Below are 12,108 nucleotides of genomic sequence, written 5' to 3' on the forward strand. Positions count from 1 at the left end.
ATACACATGCTCACAAGGCATATACACATGCTCACATACACACATGCTCTCACATACATGTACATGCACACACAAGATTACACATGCTCACACATGTGCTTATAGACATACATACACCCATGCACATGTTCACACGTTTATACACACACATCACACACCCATATACTCACACACATTCACACACACGCTGTCACATGCTCTCTCACACATACCTGACACAGTAACTTGCTGTCCCCTGGTTCCCTCGGGGTCTTCCCTTTGGAGGCTGCGGCTCGTCTGAGCATCCAGCCTAGAAGGCACCAAGCAGGCAAGAAGGCAGCGCTTTTCTCCGGGGAGGCCTGCACTGCAGTACGGCTTCCTCAACCCCACCGAGAGCAGGGAAGGGCAGGAATCTAGGACTTACCTGAATACAGAACACCTGGGAGCGTCCGTCTCCTGTCGGCCTTGTGCTGAGCAGGTGCAGACCAGGACCTGCGCCCTAAGCCACTTGTTGGCCCCTCCCTCAGAATCGTGTGCAGTGGCTTGGCCTCACCCACAGACAAGGGAGGCGGCAAGAAATGCCGTAGAGAGACGCTGAGCCTGAAGGACAGCACCTTACACCTGCGCAGTCCACACTTGCCTTTCCAATTCGCCGTCGCATTTCATCCTCACGTCCCTTGACACCAAGGCCCAGAAGCGGAGAAGGCGCACATCGCATAATGCTGAGTTGGAAGGGAGTTTGCTTTTCATCTCTTGTTCCTGCCCCATGAGCAACTTTCCAAGTGATACATTTTGTAAAAGGAGAGAACCTGCATGGAACTGGCTGCTCTGGGGCTGTCTCCCTGCCCGAGGCTGCTTCATGCTGAGTTACCCCCAGGACTCCTAACTGTCTTCTCTCTGCGCTCTCTCCAGGATTACGGTGGCTACCTGAGCACCTACATCCTCCCAGCAAAGGGAGAAAATCAAGGCCAGATGTTCACCTGCGGCTCTGCTCTCTCTCCAATAACAGACTTCAAGCTCTATGGTAAATAGCCCTGCGGGAGGAAGTGCCGGGCCCCGCCCCCGCCCCGCCCCCTGCGGGCATGGCCCCACAGCCCTCCCTTCAGCACCACCGTCCCTCTAACCACAGGTGCCTCCAGGCCACAGTCACCACCTTGGGCTGATGGAAGAACCCGGGGAAGGAGAGGGAAGGGTCTCAGGTGATATGTTTTGAATGAAAGTGGTCAATCCCCAGATGCCTACAAATCACATCCCCATGAAGAAGACCACGAGTTGGAAACAGCTAGTACTCCGCTGGCAGCAGTGGGGGCGAGGAAGCCAGGGTACGCATGAGGGGAGCAGGTGCCACAGGCCCTGCCGGGCCGCCCTCCTTCTCTGCTCCCAGAATCCAGGCAGGGCCCTGCCCTGAGTTCTATGCCTGGGCATGGGTATTTGGTGGGCAGGTGTTACCGGATAAGGAAGGGATGGTTGGGAGGGAATTGCTACCACAGAGCGATTCAACAGAGGTCCACGTGGCTCAGCTCTGCCTTCCTGTCTCCCTGGCCATGCAAATGGCACCTGGCCAGCACCTGTCCTCAGAGAGTATGGCTCTCCATGGGCACAAGGCAGAGATGGGGTCAGGCTGTCAGGGTGACCTGCTGTGGGGACCAGATGGAGATGGGCCCACCCAGGTGTGGGCACCCGACCTCTGTCCAGGCACAGAAGGGCTTTGCTGTGTTTGGGGGTTCCAGGCTCCCGCATTCTCCTCCTTATGGTCACCTAACCCTTTTTCTCTGAATGGGAGTGGCTCTGTGACCTGAACCCATTTCTTAGGCTGTACAGAGAGGTCTTTTCTGTGGCTCCGAGAACTTGCATTCAGGTCAGGGCTCCGCGGCAGCCAGGCTGTTTGCTCCAGCTGTCCCCACCCTAAGCAGCGCTGGCAAGTGAGGTGGAAATGGAGGGGGCTTCCTGCTGCTGGTCCACCGCAGCCCTGCCAGAGCCTGACATTCCCTGCGGGTTAGAGGAACCAGTCCAGCCCCCACTGCCACATCTAGCCCCAGCCCTGCTGTGCTGGCCGAGCCCTGTAGACACCGCCCAGCAAGGCAGGGACCACGGTGGGCCCAGCAGCCTCCTGGCTGGTACAGCCAAGTCTCCCGACACCTTCACAACGGGCTCGCTCCAGTGCAAATTTCAACTCATACAGGAACTCTCCTGGTCCAAAATGTGAATCATGTTAAGAGGAATTTTCCCTCGGGAATGCGGGTGGCATCTTCAAATTGAGTGAGACTTTAATTGTTTCATCATGCTGTTTCAGATTTGTCTGATTCAAATGCACATAAATCTGAATCAGATGGTCTGATTCAAATGCACATAAAAGCTGCCATCGTGTCTTGATGGGTCACTGTGCCCAAAACCAGCCAGTCCTCTTCATTGTCTCCTGGGCGCCCTCAAGCTTACCCTGCAGGCCGGGGGCACTGTGCGAGCCCTTTCCCCCCTCAGCCCTGGGAGAAGCCCCTGACACTGCTCCTGTCACCCAGCTGACTGCAGGGCCTCATGCAGAACCAAGAGCAGGGACGTGCCTGGACTTTCCAAAAAATAAGTAAATCGTGATGGAAACATGCTCTCTTACCACCCACGCCCTTCCTGAGTGTTGAAGGAGAAGGTTATCCTATTTATTTAGGAATCAGATTAACTGGGTTTTGCTTAAGGTTCTGCGGTGCTGATGAAAATTGCAACACCGGCACTCACACACGTTAAGGTTCCCGTTGTACCGCCTGATGCCCCTGGTAAAGAGCCACATGATTTCGGTGGTGTTTTTAAAAAACCAACGATCTGCCAGGCAAGTGGCAAGTGGGAATGAGCCTGAGCCCCCACCCCGTACCCGGCCCAGGGTCCTCCCTAGAGTTTGGGGGCTGCGCTCACAGGGCCTCGAAGCCAGAGGTAACCTCCCTCCCTTTGCTTCCGTGCAGCCTCTGCGTTTTCTGAGAGGTACTTGGGCCTCCACGGACTTGACAACAGAGCGTACGAGGTATGTATGGGCACAACTAGAGAATGTGATGAGACCAGTCAGTCTCCGCCACAGTCCCCAAGCCTGCCCTGGCTGTATGGCCCACTCTGCCTTCCCCTGCCTCGTGCTTCTCCCTCACCAGCACCAAAGCCCACTCAGAAACCTCCAAAGGATCCTTCTACCAGACTGTGGATTGAGGTTAACATGGCCTCTCTGGGTTCCACCTGATTTCCCATTATAGAACTTGAGGGATGAGGAAGAAAGTAAGAGGATATTTGATGGGGGAGTCAGTCCCAGCGTCCATGGATACCTGATGTGCACAGGACTCCTGGCTCTCCCTACAGCCAGAGCTGTGCTGCTGGGGGAGAGTGAGCTTTTTTTTTTTTTTTTTGAGATGGAGTCTTGCTCCATCGCCCAGGCTAGAGTGTAGTGGCACGATCTCGGCTCACTGCAACCTCTGCCTCCCAGGTTCAAGCAATTCTCCTGTCTCAGCCTCCCAAGTAGCTTGGATTACAGACGCACCCTGCCATGCCCAGCTAATTTTTGTATTTTTAGTAGAGACAGGGGTTTCACCATGTTGGTCAGGCTGGTCTCAAACTCCTGACCTCAGGTGATCCACCCGCCTCAGCCTCCCAAAGTGCTGGGATTACAGGTGTGAACCACCACGCCTGGCCCGAGAGTGAGCCCTTGACTGAGGAGCAGGAAACCTCTCTGATGTGACCTCCTGAGTCAGACCTGTTGATCTGGTGCAGCTGTCAGACACGGCGTTTCTCCAGCTGTGTGCAGGGAGGGAGGCCAGAGCTCCCGGCCGAGGCAGCACTGCGTTTTCAGAGTGGAAACTTGGACAAAGGAACTGAGTCCGTCCAGGGAGTCAGCTCCCTGTAGCTCCAGGTGAAATGATGCCCCTCTGAGGCTACCTGGAGTTGGAGGAAACTCTTCCTTTTTCTGTTCTTCTCTTCCACCCCCTCCTCTTCCAAAAAGGGAGTTAAGGTGGGGGAAAGCTGGGTGTGGTGTATTAGTCCGTTTTCATGCTGCTGATAAAGACATACCCGAGACTGGGCAGTTTACAAAGGAAATAGGTTTAGTGGAGAACTTAACAGTTCCACGTGGCTGGGGAAGCCTCACAATCACGGCTGAAGGCAAGGAGGAGCTGGTCACATCTTACATAAATGGCAGCAGGCAAAGAGAAAGCGTGTGCAGGGAAACTCTGCCTTATAAAGTCATCAGCTCTGGTGAGATTTATTCACTATCATGAGAACAGCACAGGAAAGACCCGCCCTCATGATTCATTCATCTCCCACTGGGTCCCTCCCACCACTCGAGGGAATTATGGGAGCTACAAGATGAGATTTGGGTGGGGACACAGAGTCAAACCATATCACTGGGCTTCCGAGATCTGCCCTGCATTTCTTTGCAGACATAAGGCATCCCGATTCTCTGGGAACTTAGTGTTTTCAATACACTTCACCTACCTTCTCAGTCAGGTTTCCAAGCAGAACACCTGGCTCCCTACAGTGCAGCCCCCTAACTGTCCCCTTGCCCCCGCATGTGCAGATGACCAAGGTAGCCCATCGAGTGTCCACGCTGGAAGAACAGCAGTTCCTGATCATTCATCCCACTGCTGATGGTAAGGACTGAAAACGTGAATTCACCGTGTATCTGGTAAGAGCCTCCTCCTTGATGGCCCCATGAGTTTTAACAAATGTCTTCCTCTCTTTTTTTTTTTTTTTTTGAACAGAAAAAATTCATTTCCAGCACACAGCAGAACTCATTACACAACTAATTCGGGGAAAGGCTAATTACAGCTTACAGGTACAGTATGCATGTTACTCTGTTTTGAACCTGGAGCAAGACATTCCTTTCATGGAGAAAGACCTGATGGGTGTTCAGGGCCTTCTACTGCGCAGACACGCCTGTGCTGTGGTGGGCGGTGATGAGCAGGGTCCCAGCAGGTTGGAAAATCAGCACGTGCTCAACGTTTTCTTATAATTAATGATAGCTCTGCTCTGTACTTCAGTCAGGTTTAAATCCCTTTAGGACAACCATCACCACGTACTCCCACCCCAGCCGCGCTCCCTCCCCTGGGCAGTGAGAAGAACCAAGGCAGCACCCGCCCCACCCAGCAGTGTGGCTGGGACTATCCCGGTGTGGGGAGTGGGACTGTTGTTCTGGGTTAGTGAGAGTGGTGCAGGCGGGCCCTGAGCCTTGCCCCACTGCTTCCCTCTGACCAACACCACACATTACTACGCACTGGCAAGATGTCCTGGGGGCATCTGTGGCTGGGCAGTAGTGAAAGAGGGGTGCTCTTCCCAGAACTGAACTCACTTTCCTACAACCAACCCATGGCCCTTCCACAGCAGCATCAAGTGCTGACCCAGCAGCCCCATACCTGGGATCTCTTCCCAGCAATGCACAGGGCTGTCTCTGGAAACTTCTGCCATTTCCTTCCTGCCCTCTGCTCCTTTGGTGGAACAGGTATGACCCAATGGTCTCTTCAGGTCCAACATGAATGGGAGAGCTCCTTGGGGACAAATGACAGGCAGGCACCCTGCCTCCCTCAGAGAGCTCTTGCCCTGGGCTGACCATTGCCTTGGCCTCCAGCACCCCTGCCTGTGGGAGGGAGGGACCACATGTGGCCTTGATCAGGCAGGGAGAGCTCCAGCCAGAAAGGAGTTGGACCCTAGTGTGGATGAAGAGGGGCAGGACGGGGTTACACCACACTTGAGTTTCCTTGTGAAAGACGTTCCGATTTCAGACTTTTTCATAGTGAGTGTGGCAGTTGCATGGCAGTGTTAAGCACACTGACCACGGAAGCTCCAAAGGTCCATCTGTATGTGCTCATGTGGGCAACTCCCCAAGATATGGGGCCAGCTGAACCCCCCAGGTACAGAGCAGCCTGCATCACTGCAGGCTCCACAGGTATCAGGGAGCAGGACCCACCCGGGGACATGTATGTGGGCACAGCAAAGGCCTTCACAGACACCCCATGCATCTGGAGCCAGGCCCGGCCCCCAGGTAAGAGCATGGGAGACGGGGGCCTGAGGCAGGAGGAGAAAGCTTCTTGCCCCTTACCCTCTTGTACTACTTGATGTTTTAATGACATATCAAAGCCTAATGACAGCATTAATAAATACTTCAAAATAAAGATGAATTTCACCCACCAAAAACATACAAGGAAGGCAGGAAGAGGCAGTCTAGTGTCACAGAAAGATGTAGGTTTTGGGCCAGATGCAGTGGCTCACACCTGTAATCCCAGCACTTTGGGAGGCTGAGGTGTGGGGATTGCGTGAGCTCAGGAGTTTGAGACCAGCCTGGGCAACAGAGTAAGACCCCATCTCTACAAAAAGTTTTTAGAAAATAGCCAGACCTACTGATGTGTACCTATCGTCCCAGCTACACAGGAGGCTGAAGTGGGAGAATCACTTGAGCCCAAGAGGTTGAGGTTGCAGTGAGCTATGGTCACACCGTGGCATTCCAGCCTGGGCGACAGAGTAAGACCCCGTCTGAAAAAGAAAAGAAAAAAATAAGATGCAGGCTTTGAATCCCTGCACGTGCACAGATGGTTCACGGTGCTCCTAGGAGATGGTGGCATCACTGCATTGGCAGTAGAATAATTAGCCATCATCCTGTTGGCATCTGGGACTGAACAAGCCTACATTCCAGGCCTCGTTCTAAGAACGTCATGGCTATAAGATTGTTTAATTCTCACAAAGTGTCATGAGCTGGAGTCTACTGCGATTATCCTTCCCACCTGACACACCTGGAATCCAAGGCTCAGGCAAGTTACCCATCCACCGTCACACAGGGAGTGAGTAGACAGGACGCAAAATCTGTGGGGTGGGCCCGTGGGCACCCAGGGCAGCATGCAGCCCTTCCACGGGAGTTTCCCATGCTCAGAGTGTAACTGAGAGAGCATAGGAGCATAATGGCGCGATCTCGGCTACAGCAACCTTCACCTCCTGGGTTCAAGTGATTCTCCTACCTCAGCCTCCCGAGTAGCTGGGATTACAGGCACGCCCCACCATGCCCGGCTAATTTTTGTATTTTTAGTAGAGACGTGGTTTTACCACTGTTGGCCAGGCAGGTCTCGAACTCCTGACCTCAAGTAATCCACCCACCTCGGCCTCCCAAAGCACTGGGATTACAGGCATGAAATTCTTTCCATTTCTTTTCAGAGCCTGACACCCTGAAAACTTGAGCTGTGGCTCTGTAGTCCCCAAGCTTGTATCCATGTTGCAAATTCAAGCAAGCAGATCCGGACTGTAGAGTGTTGAATGAAGAGCTTCCCAATGTTTTCACCCAGTTCCCACTGAGCATTGCTGTGCCTGGAGAGGGATAGGCACGGGGGGAGTGGCGGTGTTTGAAGGCTGGTTGGCTTCATGAATGGGTGGTGCATGTCCACGCTAGGGGAGACGCCCCTCTGACTGCGACAGCCAGGCAGAGCTCCCAGGAGGAAGCGGCACTTCCATGAGGAGTGGCATGGTCAGGAAACTCACTTCATCAACTAAAATCCAGCCCCGGACGGGGCCCAGGTTTCACCAGGCTCCACACCTTCTGTGCGTTCCCGTCCCATGGGGAGGGCGTGCCTGGGAGAGTAACTTCTCCGTGCCTTCCTTGCAGATTTACCCGGACGAAAGCCATTACTTTACCAGCTCCAGCCTCAAACAGCACCTGTACCGGTCCATCATCAACTTCTTCGTGGAATGCTTCAGGATCCAGGACAAACTGCCGACAGTCACAGCGAAAGAGGACGAGGAGGAGGACTAACCTCAGGTCGCTCTAAGCACAAACGTGGCTCTTTCTATAACCAGATGCAACTGAGGGATTTCCTTGCCCTCCCTCTTCCCTCGGAGGGGCGGGGCGGGGCCGGGTGTTCCATAGCATGTGTGTCTCGGATGCCGAAGGCAGTTTCGCTTGGGAAACAAGCTCCTTCCCCGGGGCCATCACTCACGGCCTCCATGGCAACAGGGACAACTCTGTCCCCGCAGCAGCGCCTCCTCCTGGCACCCGAGAGACCGGCACACCATGGCCCCACCCCCAAGGAACAGAGCAAAGGATAGTGGCCGCAGAGCCCACTCGAGCCCACAGGACACCGACCCCTAGATTCCAGCCACCAAGCGGAAGCATGAGACCCGCCCACACTAGCCTCTGTGTTCCCGTTAGCAGCATCACACCCTGTCTCATGTCACAGTGCCATGGACACAGCAGTTACAGCACAATTGTTTTAGCAGTGCGTGTTCATATATGGGCTTGCTACTTCCTGTAATTAGGACATTCAACAGGGCGAGGGGCTACAAGAAAACAAACCCTTTTCTGTACAGAGTCTTACTGTAGCTACGCTAATGGTTAACCTGATAGAATTAACTCGTATTTTTCTATGGTTTTAACCTGATGCTCCACTGTCTCCGTCATGGGGTTGTTTCGCTGTTTTGGGTTTGGCCTTGTTTTGCTTTCCTTTCTCCAGTCCACGTGCAGACTTTGCTCTTGTTTGGATGAAGAAGCAGATCAGAAGTAACTGCTCGCTCCTCAAGGTTGTCTTCAGACGTCTTGGAGACGTCCCTAAACACTGAGGGGGAAGACAGCCAATAGTACCCATTAAAAGAAATACGTAAATAAAACCTCTCTCCCACTGAGCTGTGCTAGGGCTTGGCTGTAGATGTGCACTGTCCATTTACATCCGTCCTTACAACCATCCTTGTCCTCCTTGGTACGGTATCAAGCTCTTTCCCATGACATTTGGTTTAAAAAAAAAAAAAAAAAAAAAAACAGAAAAAAGACAAAGCGTCAACTGCACCCGCAGGCCTGCTGTGTGTGCTCGGGCCACAGGAGTCCTGAGGGTTCTGTGGGCCTGCGCACATCCCTCTCCCATTGTGGGGGTGGCTCCGTGACCTTCCTGCCACGAGCAGGAGGTTGATGATGTGCTACGTTAGCCTTGTAAGATACACTCCCACCAAATGTGCGGCCGGTGTTCCCAGTGTATATTTCATTCTGTTGTATATAAAGGAAGCAATGTGTGTCAGGCCTCTGTGCAGTCAACCCAGCCTCCTCCCGCCAGTGCTAACCCCGTGTTGAGCCTGCATGCTGACACTCTGGCTGATCTGGACTCTAGAAGTGCTAGTTTGAAATATATCCATTACCGTCATTTCCTTCTGAGCTTGTGGACAAGCTGAATGTCAGGACTGACTTCTCCAGCTCCCAGCCCTGCGGGGGTGTCCTTGGCATCACGTCAGCAGAGGAGATGCGTCCCTGTTGCATTTTGGTGTTTGGGGCTTTGGGTTTATCCACGTGAGCTCTGAACGTCCGTTATAGTTAGGGTGACTGGAAGGTCTCCATCACTGGGTGTTTTAAAGGTGATTCACCACCATTTGTGAAAGGACCAACGTGCTGACAAACAGGACCGATCCGAGTGCTACATGACTGTGCGTTTGCTATTTCAATGGGCCTGAACGACTACAAAGCCGGCTAGGTCTGGAAGGGGAAGCCAGCTCTGGCCACGACATCTGGTCGGAGGGAAGTGGGGATGTGGCATGGTAGCGTCTGTTCATCCATGGAATAAAACATTATTTTACCACTCGGATTGTTCCTTTCTTGCTCATCCTCCACCATCTCACCTTAGACAAAGTGTGCTAGGCTTCAGGAGACTTTCAAAGTACCCACTGGGCCCCTCCGAGACGGATGCATGGCCTCAAGAGCCTGGTGTGCGCCAAAGGAAGGTTGCATCCGTGGTCACAGCAGTCTGGGTAATAGAGAAGGACGCAACCAGTCGAATATATCAAAGCCCCAAATCAGTCCAAGAAAACAAATTAGAATTTTGTCTTGGGAGTCTTAGGGTGGACCCGAGGTGAAATGTACATGAAACCATAGATTGCCCACTAGAAAACTTTAATTTTTTTTTTTTTTTTCGCCATGTTGCCCAGGCTGGTCTCGAACTCCTGGCCTCAAGCAATCCTCCTGCCTCGGCCTCCCAAAGTGCTGGGATTATAGGTGTGAGCCACCATGCCTGGCCTAGAAAACTTTAGAAAAATGTCTCCATCTGTTGGAAATTTGTCCACTCATTTGCTGTTATCAATGTTGATGTAAACATGGCCCAGCCTGAAAGCCAAGGGATTGATTTAATTAATTAATTAATTAATTAATACTTCCCGATCATGGAGCAGCTGCTCCCTCAGAGATGGGGGATCAGTCCCATCAGCCCCACTGAATTAGCTGATTCTTGTCACCCTTTGGATCAAGAATCATGGAAAGAATGGGGTGGGTGGGGAGGAGGAGTAAAAAAGGAAAAAGAAAGAAATAATCAAATGCGAAAGGAGATTTTTAAAAACCAGACACGGCAGAGGCCATCTAAGTCTAACATACTCATTTCCCCCAAACAGTATCTCTGCGAGCCACCCTGGCCCTCTCCCTGGTCTCGCCCCAGAATGAGACCAGTGCCCCCATCCCAGCTTTCCATCCCTGAGTCCTTCCCCCGGACCAGGGCTTGATTTGTGGGTGGGAGTTGATGGTTTGCTCAAGAAGGCACATTTTCCCACTTTGGAAAACACTGAGTGTGGAATGACGAGCTGGGCCTGGCCCTGAGAACAAGCGTTGGCCGCAACCAGCAGGGACCACTCCGGTTCCCACTTGGAGAAGCTTTGGTCTTTCCCCAGCTCTAGAATGGCTTTGGGGAGACGCCAGTGTGGCCTCACCAGGCCCCTGCAGCTGCGGTTGCTGTGCCTATCCGGCTCAAATCCCCCACTGCAGCCTTCTCTGTGTGTTCAAACTGCACAGGCATGGTGCAGTAGAGTGCTACTTTTATTTCCATTTTAAATTAGTTTTGTTTGTTTGTTTGTTTGTTTTGAGATGGTATCTCGCTCTGTCACCAGGCTGGATTGCAGTGGCGTGATCTCAGCTCACTGCAACTTCTGACTCCCTGGTTCAGGTGATTCTCCTGCCTCAGCCTCCCAAGTAGCTGGGACTACAGGCAAGCGCCACCACGCCCAGCTAATTTTTTGCATTTTTGGTAGAGACGGAGTTTCACCATGTTGGCCAGGATGGTCTCGATCTCCTGACCCTGTGATCCGCCCTCCTCGGCCTCCCAAAGTGCTGGGATTACAGGCATGAGCCACAGCGCACGGCCTAAATTAGTTTTAATGCTGAACTTCCAACCAGGCAGCTATAGAATTCCCAAAGCACCATCAGGTTTCTCAGCACCCAGTTCCAGGCCCACAGCCCGACTCCTGGACTGCCTGGGGCATCTCTGAGGCCACGGGCCATCAGGTTCACAAAGACGTGCACCTGGGGGACCTCCATCCTCACCAGCCTGAAAACATGCTCCTTTCCCTCCTGCCTGACCCAACCCTCCCAGATGTGGTGATTTAAGGGATTGATTGCTTTCGGGAAGCCCTTATTAAAATCCCGTCTGTCACAGAAGAGTCCAGAAGGACATTTTCAGAAGCTCCCTGGACGCTCCCTCCTAGCACACAGCTGCGCATTCGTAGGAAGAGACGGGCGTCTGGTGAGAGCCTGGATGTGCCCAGGGACAAGGGCCAGGCCATAAATCAGGGCAGGGCTCCGACCTGCACCTGCAGACGCTGCCCTGGGGCCAGGCGTGGCCTCTGCAGTGGGTGGTCCCAGAGGTCAGGACTTGAGCAGTAAATACCGGCTTCCCTTATTCTTAGCCCTGCTTCTAACTAAGGACCAACTGGGAAAAGCCAAATACCCACAACCAATCTCCTGGGACGCCCTGCTTCTGAGCACCTCCAGCTTCCAACTCCAGCAGCCTCCAGCCAGAGCATCCCTGGAGCCTCCTTTTCTCCACCATGAAGCTCACCCACCCCCCATCCGAATGCAGGTAAGAGCAGTGAGCCCCTTGCTGGAGAAAGCTCTGGATAAGCAGCCTCTGCTCACATTCATTTGGGTGTAGTCTTAGCCTTAGCCGCCATAGTGAAGTTCCATAGACTGGGGGCTTAAATAGTAGAACTTGGTTTCTCACAGTTCTAGAGCCCAGAAGTCTAAGATCATGGGGCCAGCACACTTGGTTCCTGGTGAGGGTTCTTTCCCTGGTTTACCGTCGGCCACCTTCTCCCTCTGTCTGCACGTGGCAGAGCGAGGAGGAGTGAGAGGGAGCAAGAGCATAAGAAGAGACTTCTCCGATGTGTCTTATT

The 12,108-nt window shown here is 53.1% G+C and overlaps 1 protein-coding gene across 3 annotated transcripts in view; it reads left to right on the plus strand.

The window, feature by feature from the left end:
* The window catches only part of DPP6 (dipeptidyl peptidase like 6), a 1,054,804-nt gene extending 1,045,268 nt beyond the window's left edge, over positions 1 to 9,536 (plus strand). For all 3 annotated transcript variants that reach the window (XM_032753183.2, XM_032762299.2, XM_032753182.2), the window contains exons 22-26: positions 892 to 1,003; positions 2,928 to 2,986; positions 4,520 to 4,592; positions 4,704 to 4,777; positions 7,586 to 9,536. In XM_032753183.2, coding sequence (XP_032609074.1) covers positions 892 to 1,003; positions 2,928 to 2,986; positions 4,520 to 4,592; positions 4,704 to 4,777; positions 7,586 to 7,732 — 465 coding nt within the window. In that variant the 3' untranslated portion in view covers positions 7,733 to 9,536. The remainder of the gene's footprint in view (positions 1 to 891; positions 1,004 to 2,927; positions 2,987 to 4,519; positions 4,593 to 4,703; positions 4,778 to 7,585) is intronic.
* The last annotated feature ends 2,572 nt before the right edge of the window (positions 9,537 to 12,108 follow it).

The sequence above is a fragment of the Hylobates moloch genome, unplaced genomic scaffold (assembly GCF_009828535.3).
Source record: "Hylobates moloch isolate HMO894 unplaced genomic scaffold, HMol_V3 SCAFFOLD_1, whole genome shotgun sequence".
In the NCBI taxonomy this organism is placed as follows: domain Eukaryota; kingdom Metazoa; phylum Chordata; class Mammalia; order Primates; family Hylobatidae; genus Hylobates; species Hylobates moloch.